Here is a 26,179-nt window from a genome sequence, read left to right on the forward strand (position 1 = left end):
GACATCAGCTTCACTTTCGGTCTCATCTCAATGTGTGAATGCTGTTTCTGAAACTTTCCAAACTTGACTAGAATATGTGAGAATAAATGAAGCAATTTCTGAGCTGGAAAATAGTCAGATTAAAAGACACTGAAGCTTGAAGATTTAGTAAAAAAATAATAATAATAAGACTGGTATGTCTGAGGTCCTTCAACACTCTGGAGCCATGGTATGAACCCACACTGAGTCAGTGTGCAAACATTTCATTCATGAGGTCTTTGAAATGGTTGCATTTTGAATGAAAGGAATAGAGAGGCGAACTAGGACAGTTTGAACAATTAATTAATGACTACGTTTGAAAATGATTTAGTCAGAAGTAAGTGTGAGTAAGTCCCAACAGAATATGGATGTATTTAGAAACACGTCATCCATGTCATTTTTCAGTTGCATCACAGTGAAGTCCACGCCTTTTTGTCCCAGGAATAAAGTCCAGTAGAAAGCTTGTGGTTATTCTGCAGAAAAGCGAGACAGCATGTTTATCAAAACTAAAGTCTTTTAGACATTTATGTTGGTGTGTTTTTTTTAATAGCAGCACCTTTCCCTGTATTCTTTTCAAGTGTCTAGCGAGCGTGGTGGCTGACATAGTTTATCCTAATGGTGGTTGGCAGGCTTCTCTGTCAGGATTAGCTAACGGTTACAGGGATCTGTCTGTATCGCTCAAGACTGACCACAGTGGGATTGACCCTCTGCCTCACCCCATTGTCACATGGCAGGTTAAATAACTGACCGCTTGACAGCTAGTGTTCACACTGGCTTTGTCAGTTTCCTGTAACTGGAAATGCACCACATTGTCATAGTTTTCAAAGGTCTGCACATTTTTGCGGTTGTGATATGAATTAAGATAACATGACATGGCTATTTGATCTCCAATTTCTTTTTCATGTCCAAATTTAATAATGAATTGCATTGCAGTGTGATTCTCAATAGCACAGCGTTGTGTTGTTTCAGTTAGTTGATGGACATGCTAGATGTTTTGCAGGGTTTGAATTGGGACCCTCCAGTTATAAGATGACTTTTCACCCAATCCCACCACACACGTTAAGCTTTTTTTAATTTAATCTTAACTGGGAGGTAAGGATGATGGATTTCATCATGTAGACTTAATCAAATAAGAGTTCAAAGGGTTTTATCTTAAGAGAGCTTCTCATCCACTGTCTCCCATTAGGGATGTCTTTTTCTTCTCTGTACATGACTGCAGGAGACCATACCAGGACAGGCACATCACACATCAGATTTGCAGACGACATAATGACAGCAAGCCTCCCTCAGCAGCGGGATTTTAGTATCGGCCCATATTTACCACCGTCATGTTTAGCAGGGTCTTAGCTACAATGTCTTATTACATTAATCAAAGTTATGGCAGTTGATTCTTCAGGACACCACAGACACTGTAAAACACATGCACTGTCTTCTGTCTATCTAGTAGAAATACCAAACACTCTGTTGATACAGCCTATTCATTTTGAGCGGTTGCTTCGTATCTCTTTCGTTATAAATGCCTTTTGAATTTTTGTTGTTCAGACAAAATAAGATGTTTTAAGGCATCTCTTTGTTCTCTGGTTAGTTGTGATTGGCATTGGTCAATATTGTTTGAGATTGTATTCATTTATAAAAACAAATCCATTTGTAACCAACAGCCATTGAATTAATCTTTGTCTAAAATAAGTTGTTGCTTCCCTAGAGTGTGTGTTCATTATCGAACATGAAGCACAGGCTTTGTGTGTTAAAGTCTACGACATTCTCTTGGCTGCAAATCTAATGTCATTACTTTTGACGATAAAGGCACTGAAGTGTATATTTCTATGCAGCATCCATCTCTTTATCACATCATTCAACTGTGTGTCACAAAGGACCAAGAGTGTGAACCCAAGACAGCACCACGTAATCAGGAATAAATGAGTGGAAATCATTTTTATTTGGTATTATAGGAACAAAACCCAGCACACTCTTGACTGCCCATGGCGCACAAATGAATACTTCTGCTTCAGCTGGTCTGTTTCTGCAGCAAGTAACTGGACTCAGGACAGGCTCTCTGCTTGTTTAGCCAGGTGGCAAAGCTAAAGGCCACAAACAATCCTCCGCTGCGGTGACCCTGCTTTACAGCCACATAGCTGGAGGGACAAGCTACCTACTTTACATTGTTTCCACATATTCTTGACCAGCACATGAGATCAGTGAAGGCTTGTGACTGTACTGGAAGAGACTAAGGAGAAAACAAATGCATTTTGGGCCTTTTAATAGATATTCTTGACCCTAGTGAGTTGTTGTGAGTAAAAAGAGTTTGTAGAACAACCATGGCATGATACTGCAGAAAAGTGTGCAAATAAGAGTCAGCAATAACGGAAAGGAAAATAATTTTTACTTTTAAATTAAGCTGAAACTGATGTATTTATTAGCACAGACCTGCCCACATATGAAAATAAATGGACATTCATTATATATGAAATTGTGTAATGCTATATTTAATTTTAAATAACTGGAAGTACAATACCTATAAATGAATAATAATAAATAGCCAATTGAATATTGAATCACATTTTGGTTGTTGGCTGTAAATAAAATAAAAAAAATCTATTCACTTGCAGAGCTACTATTATAAATACTGTAATTTTAGACATCCTTAACAAATTAAGGTATACGTAAGTATAAAAAAGAAGTAGATGCTACAGTTTGTAAAATTACTGATGAGCACGAAGCTGCCCTGCCCCTTAGCATCCTGCCCAGTATAAGCAGAAGGAAGAGGAAAGCGTCATGAAGCTTTTTGAACTTAAGCCAGAAGAATGGCTTGAAAACAAAGCTCTTTATTTTCTGAAGCTGGGTGTTGTTTTGTGACTGCCTTCCTATTTTTGCATATGAATATCTAGGCTATTTAAAAACGCTCCAGGTTGCTTGCAGAAAAAGAAGGATGGACTTCTGTACAAAGTTTTTCTTCCGACAGGAGTTATAATGGTGTCACTTTCCCAGGTAACACAGGGGTTTCTAATCCTCCAAAACTCCAGTGAATTCAGGAAATTTTGTCACTGTTTTCCTTGCCGTTTTGCTTGGGCTGTGCAACGCTGCTGACCCTGTAGAAGTAAAGTGATGTCACATGTTATTCTTGTGTTGAAAGTGGAGGCTGAGTGTAGGCCCAAGTGGTTACACACACCGCGGTCACAGTGACGTATTCCTCCCAGTTTAAATACAGGGGATGATTTCAGGAAGGGAAGAAAGAAACAACGTCCCATACCCACATAGAAGACCAGCACAGCTCCTGATTGGCTCATTTGAATAATACTTTTAATTACACATCAGCTTTTTCCCCATGATATTGTGATGGCCATAAACCATAGCGCTGCCTACTGGTCAGCGGACCCATAAAAATATTGATTACTGCGTTAAAAGTATTGATTCTTCAGTGTTATAGCTGCATAGGGAGCAACTGATGAAAAGGTTGAATCTTAAATCATAAATATAACCTTTTTATTGCAGGAAGATGGCATTTATGGCTGTTATGCAGTTTAATTGTACAGATTAATGTTTGATACCATGGTTGACTACAAGCCAGAAAACATTTCAGAAATTTCTTACTGGAATATACCAGGATGTTTGCGTAGGCATGTGCGCCTGCTACTCCCTAAAATCTAATAATGAAAAGTAGGTGGGTATTTAAGTATATATGTAGATTTATACTTCAAGTAGTATTTCATCATCAAGATAGTCCTTATCTGTTTAATGTCAATCTAGGATGATTATGTCAAATAAATGACGTTTTGTCTGGCCTACAGCGGATTTCTCCCTATATGAATGTTGAGTGGTGTTGCACAGTATTAGAGATGCAACCAATGATTATTTTGTTTTTATTGATTAATCTGTTGGGTATTTTCTGGATTAATCAGTTCATTCAGTCAGTCATTTCAGCGTCACATAATGTGATAAGTTCAGAAAGATTATTCCATTTACAGCTGAAGTTGAAGATAGGCTAGAGTGCTTTTGGTACAAGTCACTCAAGATCATATGTCATGTGCAACGTTCTGGGGACAATTACAAATACACTGCCAAACAGTAAACACTGTCAAAAATGTTTTAAGGTGGAGACTTCCTCAGGAGCTGCATGTGAAAGAAGTTATCATTTTGCCAAGTTTGCAGAAGTATCCTTGATTTCCTTCGGCAGAATCATATCCGTGTTCCTTTTTAAACAATAGAGGGTGCGAGGAAGTTAAAGTAACAAAAATTCTAACATGTTTATTGTGAGACCTCATGCTGGCTTCTGAGTTGCTTGTTCTGCAGTATTCTGTCAGCTGTGGCTACTTTCATATTCTGATCTTGAATGTTGGCATATGCTTTGATCTGTCGGGTTGAACCTTTTTATTCCCATAACTTTGCAAAACTTAAAAAGAGCCTGCCCTTTTTATTTTGACAGATTAGCAGTATTGTGCACAGCAAATACTTCCAGTTGAACTTTTAGTGGTTCATTTGATTGAAAATGTCAATGAATGTGTGCAGTCCTTGGGTTGCATTGGCCCCTGCCCCAGCTTGTCGGATGGTCCGTGATGTTGCGATCATGGTCACACTGTACATTTGTTGTAACAGAATCACACACATTATAATGTCAAAGGCATGTTTCAGTTCTTTATGTTCGCATTCCTTGAGATATTTTTAAAGCAAAGAAAAACAGCCCTGGAGTCAAGGCTACAGAAATTCCATTTGCTATCACAGCAGAAGGCAATAGACCTCACGCCACTGAGCAACCACAATCTTTACATAACTTAGCCCCAGACCCACTTGGCTGCTTGGAGAGCTTAGAGAATAAACCATTCCTGACGTGCAATATTTACATGACTGCTATTGAATTACGCTACTTGCTGTGGCTGTCATTAAGAGCTTCATTCCTAAATGAGATTTTGGAAATTCCAGCATTTGGAAAAAGTGACACTTACAACACAGAAAAGACTTTGCACAACTTTTGTACTTTTTAAAAAATTCAGTAGGCAATCTCTAAATCAGTGACTAACACAAATTGTCACAACAGACTACATCTCTCTATTGTAGTTTCAGTAATCACTTCTGAATTGAAGCTAAATACATATGTTTTGGGCTTTTAAAAAAATGGTTTTAATGTCATTGATGTGAACAACTACCAGACATCTTTTGAGTGAATTTGCTTTTTAGCCTCTGTCCCACGCAGAACAGGCTCACTCTGGTGTATAATCTGCTTTATAATCCTGCCTCTTGGTGAACTGCTCAGACATAAAGTGGATCAGATGGAGAGCTGATTAATTTGTGTGATTAGGGATCTCTAAATCCCGGTATATGGGTTCACCATGCAGCTAATACTTGTTTACAGTATTTCTAACAATGGCACTTAAAGATAGTTGATGTTGCACAAACAGGGTCAAGATCAGTACATTTTATGCTGCGTAAAAACAAAATTATAATGCTATTGTCTTTGGAGATTTTAATGTATGAGTTGGACTAAACGTGCTTACAGCTTTTTCCACGTAATAAAAATGTTCAATCATTAACAAATGGAAGGAAACAGGGTGACATGAATGCTTTAATAATCGCGTTGAAATAAAAGTCTTTATTTGGCAGAACACAAAACTGATATCAGTGTAGTCGGTAGAAAGATTTTTTTTTTTTTACTGTGGAACCACAGCCAGGTTCATTAGCAGTATAGCTCTATATATTTGTCTACTTGCAGCAACTACAGCCAGTTTCATTAACATTGTGCCTCTTGTGAATTGCTCACCTGCTTAAGGTAAAGCTTTCAAATATTCATCATTTCTTTTATGATCAAATCCAAACAAATTTATAATTTTATGACAAAGTATACAGAATTTAAGGAGGACGTCAAACAAATACAAATGTCAGTGATGCCACTATGAAGTCAAAGACTTATTTCCATTGTTGTCCCTGATGTGAAGATAGCAAAGATATCCTCTAGTCCAAGTGACAAGGTGACATCATTCTACTGAACAAATAACCTATCATTACAAAGAAACACACTTTTGAAAGTCAAACTTTATTGCATGCAAATCTTGAATAGGATGGGATGCTTACAAGTTCAAAGATCCCATAATCCATCATTTGACCTTCTTTGAAAAGCAATAAAGCTAATCTCCTTTCACCAGCCAATTGTGTGTCTGCAAATACACACAACATGGTAAATGTGGACTGGTGTGTAAAGTGAAAGTGTGGGATGGTGACAGATCAGAGGACTGTTAGAGAAAGAAGTATTTGTGATAACATTTTCCTAAATTCCCATTCTTTCGAGACCTTTTACTCAGTGTCTGTAATGCTCATAACACTGTTTGCTGGATGTGCCTTTGATCCTAATGTGGCCTGTCATGCCTCATGCAAACTGTGGTTTATTAACAGCTGTTCTGGTGGTAGGCAGGTAATTACTTGCCATGTGAGCTAAAAGAGGTGATTCATTACAACGCTAGTACGAGCAAAAACAGCTGTCTTTGCTAATGTATGTTGTTGTCAAAAGTGAAAACTGCTGCTGCAGCAGTCCTTGAGTTCTGCCAGTGGGCACACGAGGCATAGTGGGCAGCCTAAAAAGAAAACAAAATGGGGAAAATAGCCCTACGAAGCCTAAAAATAAAGCAATGTAGAAAAAAGGCTTCCACACAACATTGTTTCCCCCATTTATATATCAGTGATTAGGAATACTGTTGTTCCACTTCCTGTGTGCCGTGGAGTGGATTGGTGTACAATATCTATTTGAAACCTTATCTTTGTAATTGGTCCCTGGGGGTTTGTGTAACCTGTAGCTGGTCACGTTTCCAACTCTGCAGCCCTGTGTCTTTTCTAGGGAAAATTTCTAGATTATGTTACCCAAGGCCTCAACATAATCTGATTCTCCCTGGAATGTTTGACAGTTTTTCCCACTTCCTGCTTTTGGGAAGAAGGGGATAATTATCTTAGCTTGCCTAAACTGAACCACCAATTACATTCTCTTTCTAATGGCTCAGAGTCCGGATCGCTTGGGTGCCAGTCTGAGATTATCAGGATGCTCTCTGCTACTCTTAAACCAGAGAGCTTGTGTGTGCCCAGATTTTTTAGGACCTTACCTCTGGGACACGTTTGTGGAAACATAAGTTATTGCCGTGATGCAACATTCCCCTTTCAGCTCAGCTGACATTGATTTCACTCTGGTGACATTGTAGTAGGATCTTTTTCGCACCGTTTGAGCAATAATTTTCCACAAAATGCTGTGTTGTCAGTTACGGCTGAGCATTATTTATTAAAAGGCATGAGTTCATCTGCCCCTCAGACCTTGCCCGGGCTAATTGACACTTGCCTTGGTTGACCTCAAACAGCCATCCATTGCCAGACGTTTTCCCATATGGCCCTATGTTTCCTTCACACTTAAACCATTCCTGCTGAGAGCAAACCCTATTCATTAATCATTCTTGCCATGATTAGTATGCAGATCTGCTTATGTGTTATGTAGCCTTGATGGAGAAAAGACCAAGTGTCAAAAATAGGGTTTCATAATGCCACAGTAGCAGTTTTTCTGAGAGGCTAATGCGTGTGCAATCTTCTTATAGAAGTATTTGCTTATTTGTTATTGATTAAGCAATGTGGTTAACTCCTCTGTTCTGTTTGTAAGGCAAAGCCTGCACATTAGACTCTATTATTGAGAAAAAGGATCACAGTCTGAACTGTACAACACAGCACAACACAATGGGCAAGAAACAGTCACAGTAATAGAGGAGCTGTGTAACATCAGTCAAAATGACAGAATCCTGATGGTCCTGCAAATGTATTTACTGTGAAACCTCAGCCCCTAGAGTGCATTTCCGCAATTGCGTCATACATTTTGTTAATGTGATTCTGTGTCAAGAGTGAACAGTTGCACAGTGTTTCTCATCACTGCTGATTAGTCAGAAAGTGCTGAATATGTGTGAAGTGAAAACTCAAGAAGATGAGAAATGATTCAACCCAAGGACAGAGAATAATGGCTGATGCCGGGTGACTATTTCTCCCACTTGAAAATAAAATCAACCTATGTGGTGTAGTGTCAATGGATGTGAGGCCATTGTAACTGACAAAAGTTCCTAAATTCACATGTTCGTTATTTTAGTGACAAAACATTTGTGGCCTATTTCATGAGATTTAAACAAATGCCTAAATAGAAGCTGTTGTAAAACCTTTCAACTTTAAGTGATAGGTAATACGTTTGTCTTTTCTTAACTTTCCATCTATCCAAGGAAGAAATTCTGTTTGCAGTCAGGGAAAAAAAAACCTTACGCACAGTAAAACAAACTTAAAGTGTTCATATTTGTTTTGAAATAAAATATTTTTGTCCATCAATCATTTATTTAATATTACAGGTGAGCTTTTAAACACATTTCAACTGTTATTGAGCAGTTTGACTTATTGCTATGCTAAATGTAATTTGACCATGTCCATTTATGACCATGTTATAGAGCATATTTACCTCTGCACTGTAATGACTAACACTTGGACAGCATTCTCATCTGATGGCTTTGTTATACTGCCCACTTGTGTAGGTCTGACTGTGGCTATGTTATTGTTGGGCTAAATTAAGACTGTATTTGATTATAATTGGAGGGAAAGATGCAGGCCATTCATGCATGCTTTCCTATAGGCTTGAGTGCTTTGAATCCACCAGCAAGTGTGGTGTGGACCCAACACAATGACTCCCTGTTACAACCAGCTTCTGCTTGTCAAAAACAGTTAAAGTCAAAGCAATTATTTTGTCGCTGCTCTGAGAATAGCTGTTTTAGCTAAATTATACCAACTGCAGTTGTACACATGCCAAGCAGACTTAAACAAAGACTTGTATTATAGCCCAATACCCAATGAGCAACCATCTAACATCTAGCTTAATTTTATATGAAAACTGTCATAATTGCAATAAGAGAACCAAAATTTTTTATGGAATATATAGAAAATTTACTGCATAAATTAATTCCATGCATTAGAGAATTTAAAGACTATGGTCTTATACTTGGTATTTCTATTGACAAAAATAGAAATACATACTGTCACTTTCCTGTGAAAACATATATTACCAAACGTCAAGTGCCCCTGGCTTTATGAGAATAAAATTATTATTTTTTTTAATTTACAAATTGTGGTAATTCTACCATTAAGCTAAAGTAGATCAAATTGAACAGTTAAGTCCTTTAGAAAGTTCCATAAAATTATATTATATAAAAAAAAACAAAAGATCTGCATTTTTTTCCCTTTTGACTTTTACTAGCTTAAGTGCTGCAATGGAGAGGGAAAACCTTAACTTGTGACTGAAGTCTTAAAAGATCACAATGGTTCGCCATGTTTCTTTTGTGAAACATCCTCAGGATATAGCCTGAAATCCCCATCCGTCTGGAACTGAGGCCTATTTTAGTCTGAGTGAAGTGAAAGGCCTTGGGTGGGATCATAAGGCAACTCTGTAAACAGGAAACTTCCATTCAAGACTAGGCGAGCTGGGCGCACCAATGTGGTGTAGATACTAAACACAAGAACACTATGATCAGTTACTGAGCAGGGCATGATTCAGATCCTGAGCAGGCCTTCAAGAATTGGCACTTTCCCTCACAGCAGGCATTAATGTATGCTTCAAGATTGTAGTTAGAATTATTATGCATGATTTTCACGCTGTAGGCATAGTTGACTTTATATGCTTAAGTGGCTCTCACAGCACCTCTATCTCTAGCTGTTGTGACCTTAATTGGCAGCTCACCAGATTCTTCATCAGCTCACATTAACCAAAGTGTTATTTGAGAACAACACTTTCATTGTCTCCTTTTGATAGAAGGTTTAATGGGTGACAATCACAGCCTTTTGAGATAAAAAGGTGAGGAGTCACACCTTACACAGTCAGGCACTAAATCCCGCTCCACTGTGATGGCAAATCACGAAAGAGCATAGATAACAATGTCATATAGTTACTAACAAAGGCAACGTTGCTGGCTAGCTTCCAGCTCAGAGGGAACATGCTGTTCATGTGCTGATAGTCCTGCATCCCAGAGACCCTCTGGAAACACTCCAAACATGAGACCACTGGCACTGCCAAGGTTGCATTTAAAACTAATTTTGTCATGCATGCACGTTTCATGTGCCAAATTATGTCTCTAATAGATTTTGGTTGATTTGTATTGAGCCGTAGTCTCTCGTCCGTTAAATCTGGCAGTGTTTTTTTGTTGCATGTGTAATGCAGTATTCCATAAAGTACTTTCAGTTGCATATTGGCAATGTTGAATAATGTTTTTTGTAAGTCTCCATTCCATATTTAGTTAAAGTGTAGGTGAAGACTCTCTTTTCTTGTGTCCATAAAACAGGATGTACAGGTGTTTTGGTACAAAAATATGGAGTAAACCAGAGTTACACATTCCCTAAGAGGGGAAAAAAAAAAAACAGAAAATACACAAATTATGCGTTTCAGCCAAGGCAACATACATCAGTTGACCATTATCTGAATATCCTTGTGTATGTAAAAGGGTATTGTTTTAAAGTGATGCTTACTAAAACACATCCTCTTATGCTGCCACAACAACATCAGCAAGACATGCTCCTAAACAACAGTACATTATATTTTACAATCGATTTCTTCCAAATCAACTCTAATGTTCCTGTGGTGACCAGGGAGTGTTTGTTGGTGTTGGGGCCCTAAAAGAGAAATTTGGCTTGTGTGAAAGCAGTTCTCGTAGTGAAAGAGTTTCTCTGGTTGTTTCCTAGCAACCTCCAGCCAGAGTAGCAGTGTAACGCTGCAATTACCGTATGCAGAAGGCAATAGGAGAACCCAGCAGAGATTTAAAAGATTGATTATTGAATTCCATAAATATTTCAATGGGATTAATGACTCTACAGACCAAATGGATGCCGTCACAGCAAAGTATTGAACCCAGACAGAGTTGGAAATCAGTGTTATTCTTCCCCCATTGTGGAACTCTGGGGGATTTCATTAGTAACCCTCCTCCAGCCTTTGGCTTCTATTTGCATCAAGTTAATTGGACAGAAGAAAGTGGGGGAAGCTGGAACCAAGCATTTTTGGATCATTTAGGCCACCAAGCAAGCCACTTGCCCCAGGAAGATTAAAGCACATCCCCATCCCATTTTATCCAACCTACCCTTTTCTCCTTGTTTTTGAGCTCTCGTGAATTGATCTTTATACGATGTTGCATAACTTTGTGATGATTGCGCTGCACCTCTTTGAGGCCTTTGTTTGAGCGAGATGGAGCGGGTTTCATTTGGCCGGACAGTTGGCTTTGTTCCCGGGTACAGACCTGCTAAGATGAGGTTCAATGACAGAACTGAGAGATCTCTTTGTTTCCACCGTTGAATCCACACTGAGCCATTGTTGTGGTTAAGGCTGCATGTTTATCGCTAAAAAAAGTGTGCTGTTTTTACCCAAGATATCATGATAATTAGTCTTTATTGAATCAAAAAAGAACTGAGATTTATTGTTTTAATAATCAATTTTGAATATAGTTTGTTGTTAAATCAATATAGCTGATGCACCGGAAACCAATAATTTATATTGTTGTGTATCGTTGTGAAGTTGCATTAAGTTCTGTCCTGCTTTTTAATGTGTTTTTGGGGAAATTTCGTATTGAACTTGTAGTCTAAACAGTGTTAACTCCTGTAAGTAACCTTCGGACAGCGTTTGGATCTGTGCTAACATTAAAAGCGGCGGTTCTTTGGACTTGACACACAGTAGCTAAACATCAGTCATATAAAAGCAATGAAGAAATATTGTTTGTACTTTTTTTGGCCAGTATAGAAATGAAATATGTCTTAAATTGCATTCATAATGATCTTAAAGTCTTCTGCAGAGACACTGCATCACAACATCCCATAGCCCAAGGCTCTTTTTTTTTTTTACCGACCAATACTCCCACATTCCAAAATATAAAATTTACAATAATGTAATGAAAAGGAAAGCTGCAAATTCTCCTTGGAAACATGAAATGTTTGGCATTTTTTTTTACAGACTGTATTTGTTGCAATTCTATACCATAGGAAAGCACATAATAATTACTTTTACAGCCATGTGTTGTCTTTTGATGCTGCCTCATTGTTTCACTTTCTAAACTGAGATTTCAGAACAGGGCTTTTTAATGTTAATATATTAATTGTGCAGACTTAGATGCAGAATGTGGGCTGAGGCTGTGTTTAAAGTTGGGTACAGTGGTTGACTCTGAATAAGGCTGTGATCAGAGTAGCGGCTGTCATGGTGCAAAACTGTGGTCAAAGACCGTGTCAAAAGGCTGCACACTGGATGTTGTTTGCTTTTTTTGGTGTAAAATTTGACTTGCGTTCACCCCAGATGGATAAAAGATATAACCGTTATCAAGTCCAAGAACAGACCATGTTAAATCTTTAGAAGTAATCTTGACAACATATTAGTTGCATACAGTGATATCTTTTATAATAACAATGTGAAAATAATATGTCGCTCCTAATGATAACCTGCTGAGTTTTATCACCTCAATCTGCAGCTCCCCCCAGCTTTACAGAGCTTTAGTGTGTTTCAGCTCATTGTTTATCTGTCCGGGCAGCAACTTTACTGTTTTGGTTCACTCTCATATTGTTGTTTTCGGCTGCAGCAGGCAGCTTTTTTCAGAGAGCTCGAAAAACCAGCTGTACATTGCCTCAGCACCAAACAGCTGACAGACCCAGTTTGCCAAATCATCCTAAAAGGTGATCCTATGTTGTGTTCACATCTTGCATCTGCAGTTGAAGAAATTGCTGTAACTGCTCAATTTTGAAGTCCAAACATTTAAAAGAACAATGACATGTTAAACACCATTTGTATCTGAGTAGGTGTTTAACTTAATTTTCCTCATAACACACCATCACAGTTGGGCTGGTGAAGGATTATCCCAGATCCATAATTTATTCTTGTGTTACTGTTAAAAGCTTTGAATTCATGCCACGTGTGACAGTACTGTGGTATTATGGGAGGTGCGACTGTGTCAGCAAATATCATTCAGTGCTAATTAGATCGCTGTGAGATCCTGTATCTGTGTGGCTTGACTAATGCTATGTGGATGGCACCAGACTGATGCAGGAAAGTTAATTTTTACTTATTGGACAACTTGTCTTTCTTATACCCTCAAGGACGAGTGCATTATTGCGTCCTTACAGTGTTTACTGCAGATTCTGAATTAATATTCACTACACGTGCTCGAAGCAAGAAACTATCCTCTCTCACCTTGTGCAGTTCTTTGTATAAATCATACTGATTAATAAATCGTTCTGTACGTGTACTGTGAACAATGCAGCTCTTCATTAATGCTGACCACAAGCTCCTTCCTCATTGTCCTCATCAATTATTTCTTTTCTTACCCCATAACTTAGAGAAACTCTCATCCTCGATGTACAAAATGGTAATCCCAGTATTTCTGTTATTCTGGGCCTTTCTATGTTTACATTATCATCCATAAAACAATTATTTATATATATATGTAACCACACAGTCAAAGCAGGCATAATTACATTGTTGAAAATAATTTTTAATTGCCACACATCTGTCTCAGTTGGATGATTGTCTCATTGATGGGACATTTTGTGTTGCTGCTTGTGCTGGTTTGCAATCGTGCATTCATCAGAGTGAGTTAGTGAGCTGCAGCAATAAGTTGTTCTCAACCCAATTGTAACACTTTAAGATATATTGACATGCCACAATGATACTCAAGCTGACACTTTATATAACATGATCTTTATCTTTAGAGGAGGTTGCTGGAGGTTGGTTTTGCTGGGCTAAACACACACACATGCATACACTTCCAAACAAACATCTGTGTCATCTGGCTGCAGCACTGATCAAAGCAGATGGGTTAGAAAGGTCAGTTAACCCTTAGCATTTATTTAGATATGCTTACTGCTAAAACAAATGTGTTGGCTTTCTATGAAACTTGCACACCTTTTATTATTTATTTGAAAAAAAAAACCTCCACTTGAATTGTTGCACAGTTCTTGTAAAAGACTAACTCACAATCTGCTGCTACTTGTGCAGTCTTACATGCATCTAATTTGAATGCCTAAAGAGACAGACTGCAGTTTAGTTCTTGAGGGTTTTGTACTGGCAGGCAGCTCAAGTAGGTGCTGTTAAGCTCATTCACATGCCTCCCTGATTCCTGTTCCAGCCAGTCACCGTGTCCACCAGCTGCCTGACCATGGTGGGAAATAAACAGCAGCTCCCAAGTGCTTTCAAATTCTGTCTGACTGGGAAGTTGTTCTGCTCTACCGGCCACTTCTGCCACCCACCATCATTCAGAGGTGTAATTCTACTCAGGAAAATCCATCAAGCTGGTGTAAAAGTGAAAGTGGAGGATGGCTGGATGTACCAGATGCCTTCCTGTAGACAAAGGAGAGTCCCATGTTCTTCTTAAATAGTCTGAACAAGTGGAAGTGTGATTGTTGTCCAGCACTTAAATCAGCATCCATGGCAGAGAGGAAGGAGAGGGCCATGTGCTCGGCTAGCTTAACCTGTTGAGTTAACAACAAGTGCTTAATGGTAATAAGGCTGTTAATTAGCTTTGTGTAGTATGTGCCAGCTTCATTCAGGTGGCACATGGTTTTAATGTAGTCCTTGTGGCAAAACATGAAGGACATTTGTGTTCTTTTTTTATCAAGAATGTTTAAAGTGTTACTTGATGCTCTCATTCTTCATTAATTCAAAATATAAAGAAATAGTTGTTAAATTGCAGTGTGCAGGATAATTACAGGTTTGATATCACACAAACGGTGCCAGGATTCTTTTGTTTTTGTGGTCTTTTGAAGGATTATCTTCAGTTTATGTTTTTTCCCCAAGGAATCAATGTAATGTTTTGGAAATGAGCTCTTCCATTCTGCCAGTGAACCCTTTGCTATCATCACATGCTGTGTCTTTGTAAAACAGGCACTCAGACCTCGACGTTTGACCAGAACAGCCACAGATAGCGGCGTAGCAGCACTCGTCACTGTGTGACCTTGTTGTAGCCCACAAGCCTCCACCTGCTCTCTCACATAGGCTAATGGATAAAAATACCCAGCAGATCCCACACTCTCTGTCAATAGAGATTCAAGGACAGCTGCTGGTCACCCTGTTAACACGGGGAATGTACAAACAAAGGCAAAGGAATACACACATGGACACACGCATATTAACACAAGCAGAGACGGACATGCACACAGTGGCACCCAGTGGAACATCATACTGTTGCCCCTGAGGTGTATGATGAACGTTGTGCACATTTGGAATAAACTGCTGTCACTGCTGTTTTGTCTGCTTCAGGGGAGTGGTCTTCCTCAGTCCCACTTGGCAAACTGACACAGACACGCTGCGGCGTTTGTGCTGAGAAGACAATATAATGCAATATATTGCCATTAGCAGATACTGCACCGTAGGCAACGTGACCTTCCAACCTTCAGCACTGGCTGTCTGACTCCCAGTGGTCTGTTTACCTCGTTACACTGCTACAGGCTATTTACCTCCTCTTACAGCAGCTCTGTCCACTTAATTATGCTCCAGCACTCACTTTTATTGTTATTCAGCCTCTGATGCAGTCATATGCTCTTTATTAGACAGCCAGACATTGATGAGACTGACATTTCATTTTATGCAAGGCTGCGTTAAAGTCTGGTGCGGAGAAAAGGGTTTTGCTGTCTTTGTGGTTGTTTTTAATGAAAGTGACATTCAGCAGTTTAACTAATGAACCCCGACAGAAGACCTGACGGACATTTTGCTTTGATGTGCTGTCAGGTAAAGTATGGCTGCAACTAACACTTCTGTTATTTGTGGATTAATCTTTTGATATATAATATGTCAGAAAACATTAAATAATTCCCATTTTCTAAATCTGAAAGTGATATCTTCAGATGTCGTCTTGCTTGAAAAGTGCCTGAACACATTCATCAATTATCAAAATGGTTGCTTATTATTTTTGAAGTAAGATATTCGAAACCGTCAGGTTGGACTGAGCGGATTCATTGATGATGAAAATAGTTGTTAGTTGCAGCCCTCTTTTAAGACTGGTTGTGTCCCAGCAGGTCCCCAGATGCATGGTTCTAATAGTTGACGCAGATGGCTCCACCACTTGGTATGCTAAATAGTACCTTACATAGGTTAGCGAGCAGTAGGGGGTGGAACGCACGGCTGTGATGGCCTCTCTAGGCCTCGCGTGTGTGTGTGCGTGCGCGTCTGTTGGTGTGGACACTGAGACATTATCTAGCCAGTGTCATCTGAGGAATGCAAGCCTCACCCCGGCCTGACACACAAGACGGCCCCTCCGCTGTCACGGTAACAGGATCCAGGAATACCGACGCATCACTGAATGAGGGGTTGTTGGCATAGAAAGGCCAACCTGGAAAAGGTCAAACCTTCAAAAGGGAATGTTCTGGATCACGACGTGGTATGGGGCTGCACAAAAATGACTTAAAGAATTCATGAATAGATGCATTTCCTAGTTACAGGAGGCTACATTAGTTTAAATAAAAGTAGGTTGCAATTTGCTTTAAATTGAAAAATAAATTTTTGAGCTTTTTGCTAACCACTGAATAAGATCTAATATAAAAAACCCAAAGTCCACATATTTTGCATTTCAAACATAAATGTTCATTTGATTCTTAAATCATGGTTGTGTCACCTTTAATGAGCTGTTTTCGCATACCACATCCTCATTGTTTAATTCCAACCTTGAAGCGGCTGCAGTAAAGTTCAGAGGCTGAAGGTACTGAGTTAAAAGCTCACCCCGCAGTGACAAGTGAGCAATTGTTATCAAACTAGGTCGTCCTCGCTCCCAAGTCGCGGGGGATTAATTTGTGTTTTTCACAGCTATTTTCTGAAACAGAACGACAACAAATCCTCCCCACCCCAAAGTGCTGTGATTAGAACGACCGTTCCTTCTTCGACTGCCAGGGATCAAGGCCGTAAGCATCTTAGACAGGGATGGTGTACTGAGCCAACTGTTAGGAAGATGCAGCTTGTCCGCTGAACGCAGCCTCTAGCAAACTGGAAACTGCTGTAGTCAATACTGCAGTTTTAATGTGATGTCATTGAAAAGAATGCAATTAAAAAAGTCAAAATGTTTCTGAAGTTGTATGCGCTTTATCATCCCTTACTTGTTCCACTGTCCTGTTCTCCTTTAGTTAAAGACCGTGGAAAGGCTTTTTTTTTTTTTTCTTTTTTTTTTTACCTGAGAAGGATCCAAAATGTAGCTGATGATGGAGTGTGTCATGCTCTACGGTTTGTTTGAACCAACAAATGTCAGGCCTGCTAATCTGACTGCCACTGTAGACAGAAGTAAGGGTCACAATTTGCCAGTGAGATGTTACTCAGTGTGAAACTTAATTCAAACAAGTTCTTTACAAGTTGCCTGGCAGTGCTGACAGAAGTGCATATGCCTCACAGTAGGCGGGCACTCTCACTCTCTCTGCCTCGCCGTTGGCTTGATAGCAGTAGAGTTGGCAGACAAATTCTTGTTTTATGTGAATTCGCATTTTTCACTTCTTTTGGACATTTTATTGCCTGGACATTTAATCAAAAAACATTAATAGACGATAGTACTTGCCCTAGTGTAGATACATTTTATTAAAACTCTCACTCTATTTTTCACGTCACATTTCATAAGCTAAACGATGATGATGATTAATCAAAACAAGTAATGTACTGATTGAACTGATAATAAAAATAATCATTATATGCAGTCCTACTGACAACAATTCTCCCATATTTATATTAGCAGGGAGACCTGCTGTATCAAATCAAGCATTGAACATAAACTTTTGTTATATTGTTATTGAGGAAAAATATAATGAAAATAAAATATTATGTATAACTAACTATTGGATTCAACAATGACCGTAAAATGCACATACTTTTATAAGCAATGTTTTGCACCGCAGGAAAACCCCACATGTTTACTCCAGCACCTGTAACTTCATCACAAAATGTAACATGAAGCTATCATAGCCACAAAAAGTACCAGAAAGTTCATTCTCCCTGGCCACAAAAATCTACAGTACATAATCATACTCAAAAAAACTCTCATAGGCACAAAGGTAGATAAGACACGGGGGCTTTCACCATTGCAGCCCCCTCTCTCTGGAACTCCTTACCCATTCACATCCGAGATAGCAGCGACATGGACTCATTCAAATCACTTATGAAAACCCACCTTTTTAGACTAGCTTTTAACGTCAAACGTGACGGCTGGAGATGTTACAAAGGAGACACGATCATTGATTTACTCTGCTGGGTGACTCAGTGAGGGCAACGCATCACTGAAACTGCCATCATGTGTCTGATTTTATGGGTTTATACACTTAATCGGTCATTCCTACGAGATATAAAAACATAACCTCATCACCTTGCAGTTTATGTCAGTCCCTTGGCACACATTCACAGATCACTCTTTCTACTGTATGAGTTCCTGCTCAATTTTACTCGTTTCTATCCAACCATGAACTATAAACCAGATATGGAAATGACACATGAAATTTGTAGTTGTTGAAATTAAAATGCAAGTGATTGTTGATTCAAACTAGACTCATGGATGTGTTCAGATGCTCAAAAAAGGAATGTCCTTCATCTCTCTACCTGAGTCTCTTGTTTATCTCTCCCACGGTGTCCCATTGTTTGTGAAAGGTCCAAGCCCCTTTCTTTGATGTTTGTCTACTGTGTTGATAGATGCATGCAGAGGTCTGCTATCTGCACTCAACCAGAGCCAAATGAATAAATGGATTGACCATTCATGCCACGGTGAAAGTGCACGACTAGAGGAAAGCTTCCTATCTGGCAAACCGACACCGTGGTGTTAAAAGATAAGATAAGCAGAGACATCTTCTAAGCATAATTTAGGGTGACCCCGGGCTGTTGAATTAATCGAAAGAAATACTGAAATTACCGTATTGGCAACTGCTTTAATAATCAAATCATTCTGAATCATTTGTTAAGCAAAATTGCATAAATGTAAGAATTTGCTACCTTTTTAAATATATATTTTATTGTAAATGTTATTGACTGTTTGTCAGACAAAACAAGTAATTTACAAATGGAACTTCCCATTCATCCCCAATGGGGAAGAAAAAAAAAATTATTATATTTCAAATTATTATATTAGATATTTCATACAAACCTATGAATTGAGAAAGAAAATTATAACAATGTTATTTGCAGCCCTATTTAAGTGGAAGCCACACTCATTGTCACCGTTCATGTCAAAAACTTGGTATGCAGTAGCAAAACAAACAACATTCTTTTTTATTGATTGAGGTCACTGATCTGGCTTTTTACACGGATATGTTTTCATGTGAAACTGTATTCGTTTTCAGTGCAACCTCTGTTGCTCTTCTGTTTTCTCATCAGTCACAATGAACACAATGCAGGAAGAACATCACAACTTCCTTGACCTCCCTTTGCCCACTGAATGCTTTGCCAGTTAACAGGCTGGCGCCAGGCCCGACACTGCACCCTCTCCCTCTGGGTCCTAACATAATGGGTGGAAAATGGAGGATGTCTTGGTCTGTGAGTGCGTCTTTGGGCCCCAAAACAGGGAAGACAAGGCCTGCTATTGTTTAATTTGTATCCAGGAGAGGAAATGCCTCCACTCGTTTGGCTGCATTTCACTGCTACCATCTGTCTTACAAATGAAGGTGTGCAGTGATGACATATTGTGCTGCATCAAGGAAATGACTGGGGAAGTTAATAAAGAGGTTCAATTGACAGTATGTAACTGGTATGTGAGGAACGCCACGGGTCGTTTTGCAGCTTTGAAGTATCTACAAGGTTTTATCAAGAACAGCATCTTTGTATGTTTTTCCTTTTATTTGAGGCCACCTGTGTTCCTGGAAGGATTAGTTTGGAAAAGGAAGGAGGAGGGATTAGATGGTGTTACTGGTGCCTGGGAGTTGTAGCCCCCCCAAAAGAAGACCAAAAGCCAGCAGATTTAAAAAAAAAATAAACAAGCTTTGTCTTTATTCAGCACACACAATTAGCTGAATTTTGGCTCATCAGCATGTCCTACTTTCAGTTTCCCACTACTCATGGTCTGATCTTCTTCCTGTTTCTGTTCTATGAGAGACTAATGGGCCTGCTTTCAGCCAAAGATGTGAATGAACACCTAAAGTGATGTTGAAAGCATAGATCAAACACCCTCTGCTTTTGATCTCTGTTCTAACCAAAAGCATACAAATTAGCTTAGAATAAGCCATGCTTAATAAAGCAAATTAATCGCATGAACAAAAGCACTGAAACCCTTATTGTAATGGCGAGGGTCTTGCTATGATTTGATGATCCTGTCCATGTCCTAAAACTGTCATGTATCTCCTCTCCTACACTTTGTGGTGATTGTGTTTGGCTCCGTCGGAAAGGAGACCAGACCGAGAAAAGAAAGAAAATCAGACCCGAAAATGTAGGGCTCAGTGAGTGGAAAAGATGGGGTCCTTTACATTCTTTCCATACAGTCAATCTGAAATATTTGAGACTGAAGCCACAATTGATGGTTTTGCATATTTCTCCTTGTGAGGCTGCTTTTGAGTGGTGCTATTTTATCCACTGTGATGTCACTGTGGAAGGGGAAAAAGAAACCTGCAGCACTGCCACCTAGTGATGCCCTTCTGTCGGGATTATTGGATACTTCGTGCCTGAGAAGGGATCAACACAGTCAAAACTGAACTGTGTGTTGTAGATCCCTGGAATGTGTTTTAATGACACGCTACCTGTTTTCTCACTTTAGGCTTTTGTTTAAATTCTGTTACCACAATCCAAAAATCAAACTTAAGACTTGTGATAAATTGATATTTGGAAGGAGAAAAAGGGAGAAATGTGTGTCAAGGTCCAGGCTGAGGATTTTGTGGTTACAGAATTACAAAATACTAAAGATGAGACTTGGTTGTTTCTATCCCTGTCCTCCACTCCGCACTCAGACTAGTTGTCACATTTTATGAAAACTTTGTATTCAGTATTTTCAGTAAAATATTAAAAAAATATAATAAAATATCAAGTTTTCTAAAGTCTTTTTTTTTTTTTAACTAAAACCAGTGTTCAAAGTTAGCACTGGAACCATTAAAGGCCCCTTAAAGGAAGTAATAATGTCACTGAGCTTATCAAGTTTGTAGCACCCAACCAAACCTGAGAGTCAGAACCAGTGAATTTGTTGCACTTTGGCTTTAAAACCATCAAAATTTCTGCTAGTTAATTGTCTGTCTAGTAATTGATTAGCACTATGATCACTATCATATTGGGGTATTTGCTCACTGTCCTATATGCTTCTTCATCTTTTCTTAACTTTCTATTGTGTCACAGCACAATGACATTGGTTGTCATTGTGCTGTGAGATTTACTCAGCGTTTCCCTGGAGAAACGCTTGTTCTGCACGTTTTAGATCTGTCCCTGCTCCAACAGATTTTTTTTTAATGATCAGCTTGTTATCAAGCAGCTTCAGGAGTTCTCCAGGAGAGGTCTGAGAAACGCTGCTAGCGCAATATCCACTATGTACCCAGTTAATCAAGGCTGTAGTTTCTCAGTTACCCAGTAAGTGGCAGTATGTGTCTGAACATTGCCTCTGTTGAACCATTTCTTCTGTGCATGCTGTTTCACTTGACCACAGACACTTTGAACATAAGGATTTGGTTAGTGAGGATATCACTGTGTGATGTAATAGGGCCAGGCAGCCCTGAGGACAAAGGAGTTTCTTTCTGTTTCCGTTTCATAAGAGGCCAAACCCAATAAAAAATGTAAAAAAAGGTTTATGCTGACTTCATGACACCATGTTGTTTCATAACACAGTGTGTCACATATTGGTTGATAATTTGGTTATTTGTAACAGGTTGTCTACAGAATGCTGATTATTAAATATGTTTTTTTTTTTCACTTTGTTGTCAGACTTTAACTCGCCCAGCTTTAAGTCAAACGCAACAGTTTGTATATGGTGGTTTGTGTTTCATGTAAAGGCATCTTACATTGAATATCTCACCAGAAACAAGTGTTAAGTGTTACAGACATGCATTGTTTTTGTAAGTTATTTTCAGCTTTTATAAATACACCAAACCAGCACAAACAAAGTCTTATTTAGCTTTTGTGGTCAACATTTCATAAAATGTTCAATAAGCTTATGATTGCTGCTCCCAGAAACATAACCCAGAGACAGGGTGGCCATTGTGTGTGGTTTCATGTGTATGTGTTTGTGTGTGCCTGGCGGGGTCTTAACACAGAGTCTCTGTTGTCCCTCCGCTCTGCTGTCGCCACATCTACCTCCAGTTGCGCCGACAAAGGCATCCCAGTAGCTGCGACCAGTACCCCAACACGCACATGCGCACACACACACAGTCAGTGCCCCAGTGTGTACCAATAGACAGTGATGTAGCTGTGCTGGCTGCCAGCTCTCAGAAAGGGCCACTTTGTTTCACCTCTGACTTGGATTCATGCCAAACAATCTGAGAATCGCTCACTGGGTCACTTGATGAAGTAATTGAATGGGGAGTTGATAGTTATGCAGTGTACTTCTTTATTTTTTCCGTGCATGGTGCATTATTGCTTTCTAATCCAATGCTCAGTCTCACAAATCACTGTCACTGTCCATGTAAAAGGTTTTCTGTTGTATGATTAGCCAGTTTGTCCACTGCAGAATGAATTATCAGTATTTTAAACGTCTTTGCAATTGAGTAGAATAAATTAAGCAGGTAGTTGATTGACTGAAATGTAATCGAAAATTCTGATAATCGATTATCATTAATCTAGGAAAAATGCCAACTCCTCTCAGCAGTATTTACTGCTTTTATTTGTTTTATACCATATAAAAATAATCTAGAATGAAAGTAATCTTTAGTGGCAGCTGATTTTATCGGTTGGCTTTGCACAAGATAAACACAACAATGACATACGACCAACCTCTCACCACCCTATCAAATTGATATGGTGAAAGTGTTGGCTGTTTACACTTCTAAAATACAGGGGGTTTTTTTCAGCTGCTGCAGTCCATCCATTATGTTCACCAGCTAGTACGCAGGTAGTGTACAGTGGGTTTATCAGAGCTTTTTCACTAAGAGCAGTTGGCCATAAAACCAAAGTAAGGGCTGGAGGTTGCTATAAAACTCTGTAGAATGGAGGGAAACTTTAAAATTGGGTGATAAGTCTCCGTAGGTTTCTCACAGCTTCTTGCGCATTTCATTCATTGTTCATATAAAAAAATATTGATTGTAGCAGCTCTTAAGCTCTAGCTCTAAACAGCTGTGTCTAACAGCACTTTTCCTCTGTTCCTCAGGATCTGGAGATTGTCTACTCTTATCTCCATGGGATGGAGGCCTTGTCCAACCTGCGAGAGCACCAGCTGAGGTCAGTGTTTGCACATATTTCTGGTACTTAATTAACATAACTTAGAGCTTGATGTTCCACATGACTTTCAAATGCAAATTAAAACACAGTGACAACTCCTCAGTGTCTGCTCCATAACGGTTTTAGTGAAGGATGGAAAATTAACACCAAGCTGCCAGCCAAATGCTGGTGAAATTGGTCTGGTTTTCTAATCGAGTAGCCACTTTGCCTTCCAACTGCTTGTTGGCTGTAAATATTTGACTCTCTATAAAGCAAATCTACCTGCTAAAAAGTCAAAGTGACTAGTACAGCTTTTACTGAGACTGACACATCAAAAGTACATTTTGCGTATTGGTCTAAAACACAGTATTTTAAGCATGATTAATGTTAAAGTCAGTTTTCCCACTTCTCTAGATAACAAAGGGTTACAGTGTGTTGGTTCTTGTATTTGTTTGCACATTAACATGATGTGTGAAAAGTCTGAAGGCAAATGAAAAGATTGACAAACAATATCTGGCCCCAAAATGTTGATCACAGCAGTAAGCTCATATTTTCTTCTGATGTGAAGTACTCTGATGTGAAGTACTCGCACATTCAAAAGATCTATGCTGCTGTGTGCAGTTATCACACAGTGACCTCTGAATTCTCCAAATGTCATTGAAAGGGTTTATTTGCGGATTTACATTAACAGAGAGGTTCTGATTTTGTCAGGAATTTATCAGCGGGTGCTATTGTTCAATCAGGTAACTTGACATATGAAGATGCCCTCAGACCAAGACCAACTGAAAAGACAAGTGTGCCTTTAAAGTCTCAAATTTGACCAAACTTCTCAAACTACCCTGATGTGAACATGTTCTGTTGTGCGATTTTGCCTTTTGCTGTCCTCTCACCAGGTTAGCCTTCCAGTCTTTTCTGTCTGTAGACTTTCGAAACACTGTATGTCAGAAGTCTGTTCCCAGCATGCCTTGTGTGCATACATGTGGATTATACTGGCGACAGAACAGTGTAGCAGTACATGACCCGTGAGCTGGAACATTCCACTGTGTGACCCCTCAAAGGCCTCCCACCCCACAGCAACCCCTCTCCCTCCTCCCTGTTTGGATCCTGAGGAATGTCCCCGTGGTCCCACAGACCAGTCCACCACTCCTGCCAACTTTGGTTTTCCTAACTTAAAAAAAACTCCCAGCCAGCCAGACATCCTACTAACTATGGGGATTATGTTATAGTTCTTTTTTCTCCACATTTCAATGGAATGTGTTGTTTTTCATCTGTAGTTCTTTTTCACAGCGACGTGTTTTTCAGAGCCAGAATTGTTCTTCAGTTGTTGTACAAAGGGGGGCTGCAACACGGCCAATGCCCCCAGTTATTTTTGAAGCCTTTTGTGTTTTGATCAGCTACTGTTTACTATAGTTGCCTGTCTGTGATGTTGAGGCCCTCTTGTCTTCTCTGGAGGCATCTTGGGGAAAGCCTGATGTGGATGATTTTTTCACACTTTATGTTGGGAAAAATGGGTTTAGTTCCAAAATCAGAGATATGTCATTTGAAAAAATCTGACCCATTATTTACCCTTACAAGAGTGCGAAACATAAAAAGAAATGTAGAGTTAAATCCTTGGTTGCATAATAATAGTACTTTCAAATAATTGGTTATATTTGTAATGTTTCATGCATAATACTATTAAACTAAGGAAAACAAAACAACATTTCACTAATTGGAGCAGTGGGAGCACAAGTGAGTATGTGCCTAATTCAGAAAGAGAAACGACTGCACAGAGTGTTTAAACCCTCGCTCTGTAAATATGCATCAGACCTGGTTTAATGACACTTGTTTTGGAAGCAGATGCTTAAACAGTCTTGTGACTTTATGGTTAATTGTTCAAATAAAATATATCTCGTGGTCCAGTAAATCAGTAACCACCTCTTATCATTTTATCAGTACAGTCATCAGCAACACACAATTAAATGACGCATGCATAAAATAAAAATAAAATGTTTTACAACAGTAACATAAAATATTACCAACAAACACAATAAAACAAATAGGAAAGCTGATGCCAGATTAAAAAGATGTCTTACATTTCTTCTTAAAAAATGCCAAGAAAGTGTGCCGCCATGAGATAAAGAGGGCGTGTATTCTACAGTGTAGGGGCACAGTAACATAAATCACCCTCACCAGATTTTATAAGGAACTTCTAAAAGAGAGGCAGTGGAAAATCTGAGATTTCTGACAAGCTGGAAGGATTCCTTTTTTTATTGTATATTGTACTTTAACTGCCCGTAGAATAGTTCCCAACCATATTGCATGTCATATCAGGATATTACAAGCATAACTGCAATAGCGGTTAAAAGTAGAAACATGTATCTGAAAGTTTAACAGTAAATGTCTGAACAAATGACTTCTACAGTAGCTTCAATAGACCAATTTTATGCCTCCGCACCAGCAACAGTCGTGACTGGTGGCATTATGTTTTAGGGTTTTCTGTCTGTCCTCCCGTCCCTTTCTCGCGAACAAGATATCTCAGGATTTCTTCAAATTTGGCACAATGTCCACTTGGACTTAAGGATTAACTGATTAGAATTTGGTTGTCAAAGTCACTGACCTCACAAAACACATTTTTGGCCATAACTCAATTGATGACTATATTTCACAGTTGGCCACTGAGTAGGTGACACATTTGACTCAAAGGTGATTGAGACTTCACAATAGGGTGTCAGCCAAAAAGAATGAATTCTGGCAATTCCAGATTTCACACACGTTGACTGGGACGACACAATGAGTAAACAATAACTAGCACCCCACCCACCTTTATTCACTTCTTCCAAATTTCACTACATATTATATTATTCTGGACAGACATGTATGTAAACTGCTACTTGACTGGTTGGCAGA

The 26,179-nt window shown here is 39.1% G+C and overlaps 1 protein-coding gene across 11 annotated transcripts in view; it reads left to right on the top strand.

Annotated features, from left to right (window-relative positions):
• rapgef2b (Rap guanine nucleotide exchange factor 2b) overlaps positions 1 to 26,179 on the top strand; it is a 107,872-nt gene that overhangs the window by 2,222 nt on the left and 79,471 nt on the right. For 10 of the 11 annotated variants that reach the window (XM_046030116.1, XM_046030117.1, XM_046030124.1 and 7 more), the window contains exon 2: positions 23,241 to 23,311. In XM_046030116.1, the coding sequence (XP_045886072.1) occupies positions 23,241 to 23,311 (71 nt within the window). Of the gene's footprint in view, positions 1 to 19,103; positions 19,533 to 23,240; positions 23,312 to 26,179 lie in introns of those variants that run through there. The other variant, XM_046030125.1, reaches the window with a different exon arrangement.

This window comes from Micropterus dolomieu, linkage group LG19, assembly GCF_021292245.1.
Source record: "Micropterus dolomieu isolate WLL.071019.BEF.003 ecotype Adirondacks linkage group LG19, ASM2129224v1, whole genome shotgun sequence".
NCBI classification, from domain to species: domain Eukaryota; kingdom Metazoa; phylum Chordata; class Actinopteri; order Centrarchiformes; family Centrarchidae; genus Micropterus; species Micropterus dolomieu.